Source organism: Schistocerca nitens, chromosome 10 (assembly GCF_023898315.1).
Source record: "Schistocerca nitens isolate TAMUIC-IGC-003100 chromosome 10, iqSchNite1.1, whole genome shotgun sequence".
In the NCBI taxonomy this organism is placed as follows: Eukaryota; Metazoa; Arthropoda; class Insecta; order Orthoptera; family Acrididae; genus Schistocerca; species Schistocerca nitens.
Genome location: NC_064623.1, coordinates 157,448,584 through 157,467,608, shown reverse-complemented (window position 1 = coordinate 157,467,608; position 19,025 = coordinate 157,448,584). Strand labels below are relative to the sequence as shown.

The window sequence follows — 19,025 nt, the reverse complement described above, 5'->3', positions numbered from 1 at the left end:
TCTCAGGGAAGATCAGTTTGGATTCCGTAGAAATGTTGGAACACGTGAGGCAATACTGACCATACGCTGTATCTTAGGAGATAGAATAAGGAAAGGCAAACCTATGTTTCTAGCATTTGTTTCTTAGAGAAAGCTTTTGACAATGTTGATTGGAACACTCTCTTTCAAATTCTGAAGGTGTCAGGGATCAAATACAGGGAGCGAAAGGATATTTACAGTTTGTACAGAAACAAGATGGCAGTTATAATAGTTGAGGGGCATGAAAGGGAAACAGTTGTTGGGAAGGGAGTGAGACAGGGTTGTAGCCTATCCCCAATGTTATTCAGTCTGTATATTGAGCAAGCAGTAAAGGAAACAAAAGAAAAATTCGGAGTAGGAATTAAAATCCACGGAGAAGAAATAAAAACTTTGAGGTTTTGTGATGACATTGTAATTCTGTCAGAGACACCAAAGGACTTAGAAGAGCAGTTGAACAGAATGGACAGTGTCTTGAAAGAAGGATATAAGATGAACATCAGCAAAAGCAAAATGAAGATAATGGAATGTAGTCGAATTAAGTCAGGTGATACTGAGGGAATTAGATTAGGAAATGAGACACTTAAAGTATCAGATGAGTTTTGCTATTTGGGGAGCAAAATAACTGATGATGGTCGAAGTAGAGAGGATATAAAATGTAGACTGGCAATGGCAAGGAAAGTGTTTCGGAAGAAGAGAAATTTGTTAACTTCGAGTATAGATTTAAGTGTCAGGAAGGCGTTTCTGAAAGTATTTGTATGGAGTGTGGCCATGTATGGAAGTGAAACATGGATGATAAATAGTTTGGACAAGAAGAGAATAAAAGCTTTTGAAATGTGGTGCTACAGAAGAATGCTGAAGATTAAATGGGTAGGTCACATAACTAATGAGGAGGTACTGAATAGAATGGGAGGAGAAGAGAAATTTGTGGCACAACTTGAGTAGAAGAAGGGATCAGTTGGTAGGACATGTTCTGAGGTGTCAAGGGATCACCAGTTTAGTATTGGAGGGCAGTGTGCAGGGTAAAAATCGCAGAGGGAGACCAAGAGATGAATACTCTAAGCAGATTGAGAAGGATGTAGGTTGCAGTAGGTACTGGGAGATGAAGAAGCTTGCACAGGATAGAGTAGCATGGAGAGCTGCATCAGACCAGTTTCTGGACTGAAGACGACAACAATAACATAATATGGATTGTTTGCATGTCAGAAGTTATGCTGCCTCAAGACACTGCACTGATTCTGACTTTAATACTTGACTTGTAGTTTTAAACATTCAATGTAAGCTTATCTCTTAATTATGCTATGACAGCATTTTAAATTTTTAAATTTGATCAGTAGTTATATGAAATATTGAAAATGAATTTTAGATAGACAACCTCCAACTGAAATTGTACATTGTGCAGTCTTTAGACATAGATAACATCAGAGCTATACTAGAGAATGCCAGCTAGTTTCCTCAGTAATATACATCAATTTCTGCACCCTTAGTAGCAAGAACAATACCCGTGTACACTGGAGGAATTATATGATGACGTGTCCAAATGAATTTTGAATGCATTTCTTAATGTTCTTTAGGTCTGTAACCTGGATTTAATCCTTTATAAAAACCCATATGAAGCTATGACAGTTCAGTTCACTGGGTGCATAAAAAGTTCACTCACTGGAGAAACAGTTTTTTTTTCCAAATGGTCATTAGTCTTTGTTAAGATACCTACAGCAAACTGTACTTGCTAAGGATTGTGTATCAGCTGTAATGTGCGAAGCAGGGGCACCTTAAATGCATAATGACATAACCTCTTTTCAAAACTTTGTGCGCTGTTTATTGAGGGATTCTAAAGTCTGTGGTCACCATACTCACTAATTTTGTCAGCACTGTACTGATGCCCACCATATCCCTTGTCCACTTTGTTTTCTGAAACAGATGGGTGACCTGCCCCTTTTTATGGAGAATACAACATGTTTCCATAAAGGCTAACAGCCACCTATAGCACTATCCTAAATGATTCAATGTTAGCAATTCTAGAAATATGACAATTAGACTCAGAAATTAGGAAAAGAACTGAGGTTGATGACCACTGAATGACATAGTTTTCAAGAATTTACATTGCATTGGTGGAAGTGATCAGGAAAGTGTGGATTCTAAGAAGTTACAGTGAACCATTAAATCACTTATTATAGTGGAAATGCTGCAGACATGATGCCCTATGCCCAAGAAATAAAGCAGACAATGGCTGTTGACTGGGGTAGTATGAGGCCGGGTTCGATAGAGGAAACAACCCTCTACATTTTAGAAGCACTCTAGTAATTGAACAAAACAGAACAGAATCAGTCGTGCACTAATTTTAGTATTAGCATTTTTGTAGTATTACCATTTTTTAAAAAAGTAAGCACCAGGAATAAATAATTCACAAGTTGTGACATGGTCGCACATTAAAACAGATATCCAGGAAGCTTAGACCGAATACCTTTAATTTCCACCAATTATCATAAAATGTTTGGTCCTTAGACTACCATTACAATTAGAAATGACCATCTTGAGATTTGTTTTATTACATGTCCTAAAATAACAAAGCCACAGTGGCCCTGTCACAAATATACACAAAACCAGCATAGCATCATCACACATATTTCAGATATGATGTGAACTAGGCCACAGATCTGGCAATATGACAGTATGACTGTGGCAAAACTGTGGCAAAACTGTGGCCTAGTTGAAATCATATTTAAGATATGTGTAACAATGGTATGCTGATTTTGTGTGTGTTTTGTGACAATGTCACTATGGTTTTCTTATTTCAGGACATGTTATAAAACATTCCTGAAGATAGTCATTGCTAACTGAAACCAGTAGTCTAAGGGCCAAAAGCTTTATGATCATTGATGGCTCTGAGCACTATGGGACTTAACATCTATTATTGATGGGAAGAAATAATTAATATATGCATCTATTATTGCTCACAAAAATGTGAATTGCATGGCCTATTTTAGATTATCTGAAAATAGGTTGTAACTGAGAAAATTAATTAAATGAATAAAGAAAATCTTTCCATGAAAGACATGCGCCAAGCCCAAATAGTTGGCCATTACTGAAGTTTCTTTCCATATTGAGCCTGAAAGTTTTGTTGTACATGGGTATTGGACTGCATCTCTGTGAACCAGGCTACACACAGAGATTTCCCTGTCATGTATATACTTTCCATCAGACTGTGGCACCTGGAAAATATTTTTAAAACTGTAAGTTATCTTATCACATGCTGAAAACCACTTGTTATTTAATATAGTTTTAACGTTATAAAAATCTAAAGTTGTAAAAATTGTATTTCGGTATCCAAAATTTTCAGCAAACTTTCTGAGAATAAAGTAGCATGGGAACTGAAGGTCTTAAAAATAGCAGAGAATTCTATAAAAGTTACAAGCTATGCATAACACAGGATATTTTTCAGTTGCTTGTCTGAGCACTAGTCCATGTGGACTGACTGGCAGCAGAAAACATCCCAGAAAAGGATTTTTTATGTGAAAACTCTTAAAGCTTTTTAAATAAGACATGTATTTTTAATATTCTGCTTCTTTATTCTTCATGTCTACATATTTGCAGACCTTTACCACTAGAGGGCTCTTAATTGTTATGTGTAACTGGTGGTGTTGTGTAATGTGACTATGTCGGTGTATGACAAACAACACGCTATAATCGAGTTTCAAATGCAAAGAGTTCATCCACACATGGAGCACCCTCTCCTTCAGCATACAATGACAGACTGCACACAGTGCTGCAACATCTTCAACAATCAAATGTCTTGTGTTCACTGTCATCGATCATCCTCTACACAGTCCTGAGTTGGCCCCATCTGATTTTCATCTCTTTGAGGACTTCACTCTGACAGCAATGAAGCACTGCAAGCAGATGTGGGGTTGTGGATTCATTAACAAAGTTAAACATCCTACAATGACAGTTTCAATAAACTGGTCTCTTGTTGGAGAAATGTGTTAGTTTCCAGGGTGACTATGTTGAGAAGTAAACATGTAGGCATGAAGACTGAAGATGTAGAATGTTAATAATGTCATTTTTATTTAGCTTTAAGAGTTTTTATATACGGATGGTGCCTGTTCTTTTGACATGCATGTCACGCTTCTCTCATGTGGCATTCTGAAAGCAGTGGACCAAGGCAATCAGTTGTTGTTGTGGTCTTCAGTCATGAGACTGGTTTGGTGCAGCTCTCCATGCTACTCTATCCTGTGCAAGCTTCTTCATCTCCCAGTACGTACTGCAATCTATGTCCTTCTGAATCTGCTTAGTGTATTCATCTCTTGGTCTCCCTCAATGATTTTTACCCTCCACACTGCCCTCCAATGCTAAATTTGTGATCCCTTGCTGCCTCAGAACATGTCCTACCAACAGGTCCCTTCTTCTTGTCAAGTTGTGCCACAAACTCCTCTTCTCCCCACAGGAACCGCGCGACTGCTACGGTCGCAGGTTTGAATCCTGCCTTGGGCATGGATGTGTGTGATGTCCTTAGGTTAGTTAGGTTTAAGTAGTTCTAAGTTCTAGGGGATTTATGACCACAGACGTTGAGTCCCATAGTGCTCAGAGCCGAGGGGTCTTCTCCCCAATTCTATTCAATACCTCCTCATTAGTTATGTGATCTACCCAACTAATCTTCAGCATTCTTCTGTAGCTCCACATTTCGAAAGCTTCTATTCTCTTCTTGTCCAAACTATTTATCATCCATGTTTCACTTCCATACATGGCTACACTCCCTACAAATACCCTCAGAAACGACTTCCTGACACTTAAATCTATACTCGATGTTAACAAATTTCTCTTATTCAGGAACGCTTTCCTTGCCATTTCCAGTCTACATTTTATATCCTCTCTACTTCAACCATCATCAGTTATTTTGCTCCCCAAATAGCAAAACTCCTTTACTACTTTAAGCGTCTCATTTCCTAATCTAATATCCTCAACATCACCCGACTTAATTCGACTACATTCCATTATCCTCGTTTTGCTTTTGTTGATGTTCATCTTATATCCTTCTTTCAAGGCAATTACAATGTCATCAGCGAACCTCAAAGTTTTTATTTCTTGTCCATGGATTTTAATACCTACTCCGAATTTTTCTTTTGTTTCCTTTACTGCTTGCTCAATCAGGTGGCTGCAGTATTTCCTGACTTCCATAAAGCATTTGCTTCAGTTTCACACTGACTATTAATGAATATACAGTCATGTGGGACATCAAACAAAATTTGTCACAGAATTGAGGACTTCATGGTAGAGAGGATACAACATTTTATCTTGGATTGAGAGTCTTTGACACAAGTAGAAATAACTTTAGGCCTGCCCCATGGAAGTGTGTTGGCACCATACTGTTCATGTGGTATATTAATGAAATGACTGACAGTATTGATAGTAGTCTCAGGTTTTTAGCAGATGATGCTGTAATCTATAATGAAGTACTGTCTGAAATAAAACTACAAATATCCAGTCAGATCTTCATAAGATTTCAAAGTGGTGCAAATACTGATATCAACTTTAAATGTTCATAAACGTAAAATTGCACACTTCACAAAATATGAAAAATAGTATCCTATGACTACAACATCAAAGAGTCACAAGTGGGATTGGTAGACTCTTACAAATACCTAGCTGTAACAATCTGTAGGTATATGAAAACAATTGATCACAGAGACTTGGTCATAGGTTTTTTAAAACTGTATTAAAAACACAATAAAATACTTATTGGTAATGGTAACCAGTTGCAGTCAAATTGTGACCATACTACACCATGTTGGCAGACAGATATTGTGGATCCACGAATGTCAACTGCTCCATTCAATGCAACCACCTGCCATCATGGTGCCATATGATCTGAAGATTGTCACAATTTGACTGAAACCAGTTACCATTGTCAATGAATGTTTTATTTCAGTCAAGACTATTTTAAATTCAATTTTTAAAATATTTTATTGAGACCACTGATATTCTCCATGAGAAATGTTCTCGAAAATTACTCAGTCATAGGTAGTGCAGATGGAAGACTTAATTAAGTTAACTGGTAGGATACTGAGAAAATAAAGTCAGTCTATGGAGGAGATTCTTTAGAAAATACTTGTGCATCCTGCCCTAGAATAATGTTCATTAAAGGATGGGATATTTTTGCTTAATGTACAGATTGAATAACATCAGGGATAGACTACAACCCAGCAGCACTCCCTTCACAACTACTGATGCCCTTTCATATCGCTAGATTCCTATGACTATAGTGTGGTGTCTGCCCCAGTTGTAGATAACTCTTCACTTCTGTAGTTTTTTCCTCACCTACCTTCACAATTTCCAACCATGTATTCCAGTCAACATTGTCAAAAACTGTTTCTAAATCTACAAATATTATAAATGTAGGTTTCCCTTTCTTCAACCTATTTTTTCGATATGAATCATAGGGTCTGTACTGCCTTGCATGTTCCTACATTTCTCCAGAGCTCAAACTGCTCTTCTCCACAGTCAGCTTCTACAGCACTGTCTGATGAAAAGAAGTAAAGCAGCTATGACAGGAGTAGGAAACAAAGTCAAAATTCATGGGTTGAGAGGTTAAGGAATGTTATTTCAGTGATTATGAAATCAATTCAAATTTACAAGTAATTTAATGTAATCTCACCAAATAGTAGCAGGGAACAAACTCACAAAAAGGCTTAACTTTTACAGGCTTCTGGAGCCAGTGGCTCCTTCTTCTGGCAGAAGAATTGAAGGGGTAAGGAAGAGGGGTGAAGGAAAAGGACTGGAGAGATTTAGGGAAAGGGGTACAGTTCAGGAAAGTCATCCTGAACACCAGGTCAGGGGAGACTTATGGGACAGGATGAAAAGGAAAGACTGCTTGTTTGGGACTGCACCAGATGAGATTTGAGAACCTGAGAGCTTAAGGGTGGAAGACAGGGTAATATGCAAGAAAGAGATTACTACGAAAACATCGTGCATGAGGCAGTAAGAGTGAAAAGCTAAGTGCATTGTCTATAACAGAGGTGGGAGGTGGGAAGGTGAGAAATAGGCAGGTCAGAAAATGAAAGACGTAGAAGACTGACACAGAGTGACAAAATAGTTACTGTGAAGAAACGCTGAGACAGAAGGAATTAACATAAGTAAGGCCAGGTGGGTGGTGAGAACCAAGGTGATCATAGTTCCCACCTGTGGAGTTCTGAAAAACTGGTGCCTGGCAGGGGGGCGAGAATCTGGATGATGTGTGTGATGAAACAGGTACCAAGACTGTCATGTTCTACAGTATGCTCTGCAACAGAATATTGTGTGCTGCCTGTATACATGCTCTGCCTATGCCCATTCATCTTGACTGATAACTATTGTGAAAGGCCGAACAGCTGGTATGATGTGTGTCGTTTCACATAATATATGTTTCACATAATATATGTTTTTCCAGTTTCAGGGCTGGAAGAGGTGGTGGTAGGAGGGTGCACATGGCAGGTCTTGCAGCATGGACAGTCACAGGGGTAGGATTCATAGGGTAGGGAGATGGATGCAAAAGGAGCATAGTGTCTGACAAGGACATTGCAGAGATTGGGAGGGTGATAAAAAACTATTCTAGGTGCGGTGAGCAAAATCTCAGACAGAATAGATCTCATTTCAGGGCATGATTTTAGGAATTGTGGCCTTGTCAAAGTAGCTGATTAATACATTCAAGACCAGGATAATAATGGGTGACAAGTGGTGTGCTCCAAAGTCATTTTTTGGAGGGATCAACAATATGAGGAATGTATGTGATGACCTGGGAAATATGCTTTTGTAATGGGCTGTTGGAATAGTTACATCCAGTGAAGCATGAAGTAAGAGTGGTGGTGTATTGCTATAAAGAGTCTGCACAGATATGTTTGCCTTGAATTCGAAGACTGTATGGGATTTTCCTGATTTTTCCGGATTTTTTCCCTGCTTTTCTTACATTTTTCTATCTTTTCCCACCCTCTGCCTCTTGTTTTCATCACTCCCTCCATTTTTAACAATACAAACCGTCCTCTCTTGCCATGATAAAGCCCATTGCATATTACATATGTTCTTTTCAGAAACATGCTTTTGCACTATCAACATTAAGGTCTAACATTCTGTTTCTTGAAACCTGCTTATTCCTTGGAGTTACTTCCAAAGGCCTAACACTGAAAGTCTAATTCTACTCTACACCAGCCTCATTTACAGTTTCAAATACAGCAATCTCTTGCACTTACATGACTAATCTGTAACCTCACTGCCAGTTTCCACTCCACCAGACTTCTCTCCTTCTGCAAAATACTGCAGTTATCTGCCTCTAATGTTTCCTTGGGTTACATCATCTGCTATACTAACTTCATACTGCAACAACATGCCAGACTTCACTTCAAAAATCTATCACACCTTCTCCTAAACTACCTCAACAGTGGTGATTCCCTTCCTGTCCCTCTGCAGCTCCCCAGTCACACCATCAACCGTCATTCCTCTCCTACAAACTAAGCTTTGCTGACCTCCTTAACATCCCACAGCCTCCACCACTGCCTTCCAGACCAGTAACAACTCACAGTCACAAGAACCAGTCACAATAGTACAGTGTTGGCAACCTCTTGTCCAAAGCACTCTCCTCTCCTGCATTATCTGTATTACCCAAGGGTCTTGCTTTCAGCCCTAAACCTGCATTTAACCTTGGTGCTTTAGTGGAGGTCCTACGTTCCTTTACACATAATGTCTACTGGAAATACCACTTTGCAACCCAATCCCAAAACCTTTCAATACCAAACCTGACATTGAACCTTACCTTGAACAGTTCTGACCATGATCCCAACTTGATCCACCATCACTACCTTAGAATCATCCCTTACAAGCCTTACAAGAATTCCTCACATCCAGCATTGCTTCACAACCTTTCCTCAGGTCCCTATAACATGACCCTAACCTAATCTCTGCAGAACTCCAGCCTCTATATTCCCTAAAAACTGATGACTCCATCACTATCCTTCCAACAGACAAAGGATCTACCACTGTGGTACTTGACCAACAGGAGTATGTTACTGAAGATTTACGCCAGCTGTCTGACTCTTCTACATACAGCATCTGCCAGATCCCATCCTTGTTATTCAAACTGACCTGCAGTACTTCCTAAGAACCTCAGGCCCCTCACAAGGACCTACACCTCAAGCCATAGAACTTCTTACCCCACCCAAACCAAGCACCCACAACCTTTACCTTCTGCCTAAGATCCACAAATCCACAAATCCACAAATCCTGGCCATCCTTCAGCTGCTGGCTTCATAGCACCCACTGAATGTGTATCTGCCTTAGTTGATCAACACCTGCAACCCATATTACAAAGAAATCCCTCCTGTATTAAAGATATCAACCATTTCCTAGATCATCTGAAATCTGTTCTTATCCTACTCTCACCACACACGTTGCTTGTCACCATTGATGCCATCTCCCTCTGTACCAAACTCCACCGTGTACATGGTCCATCTGCTGCTAACAGTTCCTCAGTCAACACCAACCTGATTCCAAACCTATGACATCTTTCTTCCTCACTTCAATCAACTTTGAGGGGCAGACATACAAACAGATCAGGTGTATAGAAATGGGAACCAGGATGGCTCTTTCCTATGCCAACCTTTACATTGGTTGCTTGGAGGGGGGTCTTGTTTGGGATCCAAAAAGCCTTCAGCCCTTGGTTTGGTTTAGATACACTGATGACATCTTTGCTATATGGACTCACAGTGAAGCTGACCTGTTAAAATTCCTTGAATCTCTAAGTACCTTCTCCCAATTAAATTTCACATGGTCCTATTCCAGATCCCGTACCACTTTCCTTGATGTTGATCTCAGCCTCATTGAAGGTCAGCTACTCACTTCTGTCCACATCAAGCCAAGAAACAACAGTACTTACATTTCGACAGTTGTCATCCCGTCCATGTCATATGTTCCCTCCATACAGCCTTGGCATATGAGGCAAACATATTTGTTAGGATGCAGGCTCTGTACAACAATACACCACCACTCTCACTTCACCCTTCACTGGACGTAATTGTCACAACAGCTTAGTTCAAAAGAGATTTCCTGGGCCATCACATCCAATCCTGATATTTCTGATCCCTCCAAAAAACAACTCCGGAGCACACCACTTGTCACCCAGTATTATTCTGGTCTTGAATATATTAAGAGCTACATTGATAAGGCCATGACTTCCTAAAATCATGCACTGAAATGAGATCCATTCTGTCTGAGATTTTGCCCACCACACCTAGATTAGCTTTTCATTGCCCTCCCAATCTCTGCAACATCCTTGTCAGACCCTATGCTCCTTCTGCATCCATTTCCCTACCCTGTGTCTCCTACCACTGTGACTGTCCATGTTGCAAGACCTGTCATATGCACCCTCCTATCACCACCTATTCCAGCCCTGTAACTGGCAAAACATATACTATCAAATGGAGAGCCAACTGTGAAACGAAATGTCATATACCAGCTGTTATGTAGACACTGTTCGGCCTTTTACATCGACATAACTACCACACAGTTATCAGTCAGGATGAATGGCCATAGGGGAGAGGGAGAGGGTGTATACAGACAACGAACAATATTATGCTGAGAACATGCTGTACAACATGACAGTCATGATCTTGGTACCTGTTTCGTCACACACACCATCCGGATTATTTCCCCAAACACCAGTTTCTCAGAACTACACAGGTGGGAACTAGCACACAACATGTCCTTGGTTCTGGCCACCCACCTGGCCTTAATGTACATTAATTCCTTCTGTCTCGGCATTTCTTCACAGCAATTATTTTTTCACTCCATTTCAGTTTTCTACATCTTTCATTTTCTGACCTGTCTGTTTTTCACCATTCCCCTCCCACCTCTGTTACATTCAATTCACTTAGCTTTTTACTCTTATTAAATCATGCACTATGTTTTAGTAGTAATCTCTTTCTTGTATTACTCTGTCTTCCACCTTTAAGCTCTCAGGTTTTCAAATCTCATCTGGTGCATTCCCCAACAATCAGTCTTTTCTTCTCATCCCATCTGGTAAGTCTCCCCTAACCCGGGATTCAGGGTAACTTTCCTGAACTGTACCCCTTTCCCTAAACCTCTCCAATCCTTTACCTTCACCCCTCTTCCTCCCCCTTAAACTCTTCTGCCAGAAGAAGCAGCCACTGGCTCCAAAACCTTGTAAAAGTTTCGTGGGTGTGTTCCCCTGCCACTGCTTGCTGAGTAGTTTTTTTATCTATCGATTTACATTACACTGTCAATAATTCATTATTTTCATTTTTACAAATAATTTAGCAATGTGAGTCCATTTACAGTATGATATGGCACCCACTTTGGTCTGGATGCATACATTGATTTGGTTGGGAAAGGTGGCCTAAAATCATTCTATCATCTCCCAGAACAATCTGTCCGACAACTGTCGTAACTGATCCTTTATATCCATACTTGCACTAGAAGGAAGTTGACATCCAAGCTGGTCCCACACATGTTCTATTGGGAACAAATCTGGGATCTTACTGGACATAGAAGTACCTCAACATAATGCATAAAGTTCATAGAGACACGTAACGAGTGTGGATGAGCATTGTTCTGTTGAAAATTGGCACTGTGATACTGCTGCATGAGAAGTAATGTATGAGGACAAACAATGTCTGCAACATAAAGTTGTGCTGTTAAAGTCCTGTCAGACACTATCAGCTGCAGCTTGAAATCATAGTAAGTGACACCGAGATTAATGCCGCTGTACCTTTAAAAATATTGGAAGAATGGGACCTCTCCCCAGGTCACTGCCATACTTATTGATGACGGTCATCTGTGGTACTGCAGAACTGTGGTCCATCGCTGAACACAGTATGACACCATTCATGAGCAGTCTACTCCTCCTGGTCATGTGACTATTCCAAACACAGTCATCTGAGTTGTGTTGTTAAATGCAGTGTATGCACTGGCCTGCAATACCTTAGTCTGGCTGCTGACAGTCTCTGACCAATGGAGCAGCATACCACAGTATGATTCAGAGAGTCCATTACTTTTTCATGGATGGCAGGAGAAGATGTGTATAGGCTACAATGTGCCTTGCGCACAATACACCTATCTTCCCTTCTAGTGGTCAGATGTGGTCGACCAGAACCATGGCAATGAGTATATTTGCCCTCACGTTCCCAAGCAGTCCAACATCACCTCACTGTCACATCTGATGGTCCTCAGATTTGGATATTGCATGATTCCACCAGCTAGCCTACAGAGACTCACAATGAGGACTCTTTCAGACTCTGTCAGGTGCTGAAATGCTGTCTGACATGAGTACATGGCATGTCTGTGTCCTTCAATGTTCTCTCTCAACATGTGATGCTGTTCACACCCCTTGTATACCCTACCAGACCTGCTGACAACACTAAACATGAACAGTACTAATGCAAACCAGTGGCCATTCTACCTGTTCCAAGGAATTGCAACTCTTAATTATTTATATACACACCAATGATGTGTACATGTACAAAATTACATCAACAATTGACCATGTCTTCTGGATGCTACACCTTTATTAGGCAATGTACATTCATATCCATAACAAAAAAATCAAGAGAATTTTCCATCAGGGATTAAAATTGTACAACAAGCAGCCCAAGAAGAGGAAAATATTACTGAAATACATCTACTTAAAAAGGCAGCTAAATCGTACTTCATAAGTAATGCATATTAAGCAATGAAAGATTACTTAGAGAACTTAGATTAGGGGTTAATACCAAAAAGGGAGAACTACAACATCCTGTCATTTTACAGTGCTTTATCACAGTGTAACACTTCTAAAAGGAAAAAAAAAGTGCCCAAATCTACAGTGCACAGTACTAATGTCTTGTCAGTCTCCTGAACTCAACATCTCCTCAAAAAGAAGGAATCACACTACATTTTCTAGATAGTCTAAATGGAGAACACAGAGACGTGCATTGGGGCATAGTATCATGGTTACAGACCTGTAGTCAGTTTTCCTAGAAGACTGAAGGGACTGAAATGGGCTTAATAGCATGTTCATGGTCTAAGAGTCACAAGTGTGTGTCCAAAAGGGTGCACAGTGATGCAGTGCAAAGCCTTGTTTTCTGGTACAGAATGAGGGAGTGCAATTGTTAAGATACTGACCTAATATTTGGGAGGATTGAGGCTATCCTGATGTCGGTTTTCTGTGATATTCCTAAATCATTTCAGGCAAATGCCAGGATGCTTTCTTCAGCAAGGGCATGACCAACCATCTGCCCTATTATCATAGAAACATACTTACTTATTATCTGTTTTCATTGAATCATGTTAGCAAATTCTGTATTATTGCAAGATGATTAATAAATAAATAAAATTAATCCAATGTACAAGATAATATCCAAAAGTTATAAAAACACATTAATTAAAATTATTGTGTCTTACCAAGATATTGTTCTGCAGCATTACATTTAAAGTAATCCCCTTGGGAATGAATATACCAAGCCCGACATTGCTGTCACTTTTGAAATGCATTCTGGAAGGCATTCTTTTTAGGGTATCCAGCAGCCTTTGCTATTCCACTAAAATGTGACCCACTGTATCAAATTGTTAACACTTCAACACAGAAATAAGTATGGTGTTCACGAGGGAGGGCGGGGTGGACAACTGTTATCTTGCTTTTAGTTAAAAATACGTAAATAAGACAGACCGTATGCAGTCATGCATTTTAAAGGTGCAGTGCCCAGTTGTACCACTCCCGTGGATATTTTCTCCTTGTATCATTCTTGAAACATCTCAGAACATAGCTAAAGAACTCTTTATTTACAGCTGCTTAGTCTCAGGGTCATAGCCATAAACCCAGATTTCCTCACCAGTGACAACCTCTCAAAGAAATATTAGAGTATCTCAAGGCAGTTTTTTTATGTTCCTGCAGACTTCCTAACACAATATTGCTCATCATCATCTTGATGCAGTCATGGCGCAAATTTCACTGCAATCCATCTTGCATGCAATTCTTCTAACAGGAAACATTCTTATTTACCGTGACTTATTCCCAAATGTGTTGCAAAGGTCTCAGGTGGTCTGTCTATGAGCTGTCATTTTTTTAGCATGGTGCTGGTTGACAGCTGACTGGAACAGTCAACATCATCAGTCAACATCTGTCCATTTTGAAATTCTTATACAAGATAAGTGTCTGACCTAAAGTGTATCTCCAACAGCTTGTTTCAATATTTGGTGCATTTTTACAATAGTTTTCCAAAGGTTAAAACAAAACTTTATATGGACATGCTGCTCTTTGAAGTCATACATCACAACACTGCAAACTCATGGAAACATGACAATAGCTAACCAAACCACTCAGTCCACAGCTGCTGCCACACTATGGGGGACATGTAGTATTTCAGGTGTGCATAACCATTTGCTTGCAATATTCAAATTTCATGAACTTTCAGATACTACCACACATGTAAGAAAACTGCAGCCAAAATTCATTACTGATATTTATGCTTGTCTCACAGCATAATTACTTAGATCTTATTCTAACTATAATTGATGATAAGCTCTCTTTTGGCATTTTTGGAATAGAAACTAGTACAGACCAAATTGTGCCCTCCAGGTCAGCACATTCCCAATCTCATAAAAAAGGCTTTTTCAATTCAGTCATTCTTTGGGCTGTTTCAACACCTTTCACTCAAAAAACTTAGAGTTGAAATGAATTTAATAAAAACTGTAGAAGTTAATAATGGTTATTAGACTTCCTTAGTTGATAATATTTTCAAAGCAAAAACTACTTTAGGCAATATTGCCAATAGAGCAGAAAAATTTTCTCATTACCCTAGTTAGGGACAATTTCCTACAGAATTCATCATCTACTAGAAAAAAAAAAATGGATGCAAAGTCACTTTTTCCACTAATGTCAGTTTTCAGAAAAATCTAATTCACAATTTGAAATGTTTGATTACTCTTTTGTGTAATTCAGGGGTTTATAAACTCAGTTGTGGCTCTTGTCCAGTTTACTATATAGGACAGACCAGGAAAGCTATCAGATCAGATCTAAAGAGCATTTATTATTAAGATTAGGGTACTACTGTGCATAATTCATCCTTTGCAGATCATTAGGTAATTACGGGCCTCAGAGTGAAGAGAGTCTATGAAGTTACTATCCTCCATTTAAAAAAAAAAAAAAAAAAGGTTAGGCTTGATATTTTTGAATAACTGAAATTTTTGTAGCATAAGTCTATTAATGAGGGTCTCATTCTCAATGAACAGCTACAATTGCAAAATAAAAATTTTTATTTTTTTAATGGCTTTACATCGTTACTCACAACTTTTAAGTACTTTGGCTGAAGGTCTTTAAACATGATTTCCTCTTATTTTGATTGTTGCTACTGTATCCCACAGCGGTTATCCCTACTATGTTTGTTTTGTTCATTTTAAGCACTTTGTTGCCATCTACACTGGAGAGATGGTGCATACTACTTCTATTTCATTTTACAACATTTCCTGTATATTTCATTTATTACCTTTTCTACTTCTGCTATTTATTTATTTATTTATTTATTATTTGTCCCATAGATCAAATCAGTACAATGGCTTGTACAACTGATATGGGATAAGTCAATACAAATATACAGTTTACAGGAGTCTAAAATAGTAAACAAGAATACAGAAGAAAGTTTATTTTACATTACCTACAAAATTATGTTACTTAAAGTTACAGCTTTACAGAGAATTGTTACATGATGTGACAAAACTGACTTAACAACATTCAGCTTTGATACATTATCATGCACTAAGACAATTTTGATTCCAAATATTCCTGGATGGTATAAAAGCATTCTTTTATTAAAAGAGATTTCACTGTCTGTTTGAATTTATTTATTTCTTGGATTTCTTGTATAAAAGTTGGAAGATGATTATATAATTTTATTCCCATGCACTTGACACCATCACTGTACAGTTTTGTTGAGTGGGGAAGTATTCTTAGAGAGGTTTCTGAGCTTGTGTCATAATCGTGGTAGTCCATATTTCTGCTAATTTTGTTGATACTTTTTTTGGTAAAGAATAATAATTCTAGTATGTATTGGCATGGGAGGGGCAAAATATTTAGTTTCTTAAATAATGGTTTACTAGTGTCTCTCTGTTTTTTGAACATAATTGTTCTGACTATCTTCTTTTGCAGTTTGAATATCTTAATTGATTCAGAATTTTGGCCCCAGAAGATGATTCCGTAGTTAAGTACAGAGTGAAAGAGTGCGTGGTACATTGTGGTTAGGGTACTTGTGTTAGTGATGTTCCTTATTGATCTAATCATGAAGCATACTTTACTAAGTTTTGTGCTGGTAACGTCAATGTGCCTTTTCCATGTGAGCGTATCAGTAATAGTGACCCCCAAAAATTTTATTTCATTTTCAAGTTTAACATTATTTTTTTCCAGTGATATAGTTGGTAGTAATGGATTTCTGTTTTGGGCAGTGTGAAAGGTTATTCCAATTGTCTTTTTTGCATTAATCAGCAGCCTGTTACTTTGAAGCCATCGACTTATTTCATCTGTGGTTCTATCTATATTAAATTGGAGAATTTGTTCGGGCGCAGATATGAGTATAGAGGTGTCATCAGCAAATAAAAGGGTTTTTGTGTTTGGTAGGCTGTGAGGAAGGTCATTTATGTAAAGTAAGAACAGCAAAGGGCCCAGGATGGAGCCTTGGGGAATTCCTTGCTTTATGGTATGTATGGAGGAATATACAGTGCTAGCTGTACCTGAGAGCTTAGTTTCATTTAATTCGACATACTGCTGTCGATCTTCCAGATAGCTTTTAAACCATTCATAGGCATTTCCTCTTATTCCATAGGAATGCATCTTTTGCAGAAGTATACTATGATTAACCATGTCGAATGCCTTTGTTAGATCTAGGAAGATACCTATGGCTGGGAGTTTTTTGTCCACAAGCTCCAGTGCATGATCTAGAAATTCTTGTATTGCATCTGTTGTAGCTTTCTTACTTTGGAAGCTGAACTGAGCAGGTGACAGGATATTTTCTTTGTCTAGAAAGGACATGATTCTGGTGGCCATTATATATTCAAATACTTTACTAAAAGTTGAAAGCAATGCAATGGGTCGATAATTACCGGGATCCTCTTTGCTTCCTTTTTTGTGAACAGGTATAATTTTTGCAATTTTGAGCATACCAGGAAATGTACCATTCAGGAATGAGAAGTTTATTATGTGAGCTAGGGGTTCACTGATAAAGTTATTGCAATTATGAAGGAGGAAGCATGGGATTTGATCTTGTCCAGCAGATGTTTTTTTTTTTTTTTTTTTTTTTTTTTTTTTTTTTTTTTTTTTTTGTCTCTGGTTGTAACTATTTTCATTATAATATAACTGTTTTCTTAATTTGTGCCTTATTATGCTGTTCATATCCATAGGTCTTAGGTACTGCGGTGCTTCCACATAGTGGCAAAATCAGTTGACAAACGTATCAGTCTGATGTCAGTCATATTGGCTTGCTGTACTCATCGGTTTAAACATTGGCTTTCCAAGATAACTTTTACTTATTTGACTTGAGCACTTTAGCTCATATATTTTTATTATATCTCCATGCATTGTGAACCTGTGTGAGTAATACTTTTTTCCATTTTTAACACTTCTAGTGCTATTTATGACTTTTGTTATGGTTGTTATTCTCCTATGTTAATTAAAAAAAATTTTTTGTAGATAACTGTAACTTATTCTGATGAAGATACCCATAGTTGTTATAGAAATCAAGTCAGTATAATAAAATTTGTGCAATTGGTTGGCTGGTTTTAATCCTTCATTAAAACTTAAATATGATTGCTGGACATCAGCCATGTTCAGAACTGTCTTACACTAGTGGTAAATGGTGTGTAAAATGTAAACTGAGTGCCCACTTACACTTACAGTGGTGAGTGTGTACATGAAGTTGGTTGTGTGGAGCTACTACTGTGAGCTGAGAGAGCGTCGGCATGCCACACAGCTACCAGAGCGAGTCTGACGGTGTCCTTATGGCCTCCAGCCTGTGCTCGCCTGGGTCTGAAGATGCCACACTGTTGGGGGCCAAAACATCATCACCACAACTAGACACAAGATTGCCACATCCTCCACAACAGACAGAGCACAGAAAGGTTGTAGTTACTTATTTTGTACTAACGAAGACAGAGATGTCTGTCTTAGTGATGTAATTTGAACTCATCACCCATTGGTTGAGCTCAAGAGATCAGTTAATTTAAGCTCATTCTTTTGACAGAATACGAGGTAGGATCAAAAAGTAATGGGAATTTTTGTTTTTCTTAAAGAATATTTATTTATTCAACAGCACCAGCTTTGTCCCCTACAAAGTAATTCCCCTCAGATATAATACACAGATGCCAGCACTTTTACCAATAGTGGAACCACTTCTGGAACTCGCTTTCCAGTATGGTGTTCAGCTCCTTCAGTGATTCTTTTCTTATCTCATTAGTGGTGGCAAAATGACGTACTTTCATAGTTCTCTTTAGTTTCAGAACTAGAAAGAAGTCACAGGTGGCCATATCCAGTGAATACAGTGTATTGAGGTGTGCACGGGAGCATTATCATGCATTTCTAGAGTTGTTTTGGCACAATTCTGGTCATTTTCTTTGGATTTCTTAATTCATATGGCACATAACTTCAAACTTACTGACTGTTTGACCCTAAGGCAGATACATTACCCCATTGTAATTAAAAAAAAAAAAGTGAGAAGAATCTTCCCATGTGATCAAACCTTTTTTCTGGGGGAGGGGGTGGGGGGGGGGTGGGGGGGAGGCTCTTCAGCTAGTTTCCATTGGAATGATTGAGCTATGGTTCTGACTTCAAACTCATATACCCATGTTTTGTCAGGTTTCCATGTTTTGTCAGCTTTCTTTAGAAGTTCTGCATCATTGTTGGATTTGTTCAAAAACTTCTGAGCAATGTCTATGTGACATTGTTTCTGGCCGAAATGCAACAATTTCAGAAAAAACTTTGGTGCTACATGTTTCATGCCTAAAACATCCAA

General features: G+C 38.6%; 1 protein-coding gene across 1 annotated transcript in view; it reads left to right on the top strand.

Moving 5' to 3' along the window:
- LOC126210619 (uncharacterized) overlaps positions 1–18,070 on the top strand; it is a 43,273-nt gene extending 25,203 nt beyond the window's left edge. Inside the window, exon 3 of the mRNA XM_049939912.1 lies at positions 17,914–18,070. Within this exon, the coding sequence (XP_049795869.1) occupies positions 17,914–18,005 (92 nt within the window). The 3' untranslated portion in view covers positions 18,006–18,070. The remainder of the gene's footprint in view (positions 1–17,913) is intronic.
- The last annotated feature ends 955 nt before the right edge of the window (positions 18,071–19,025 follow it).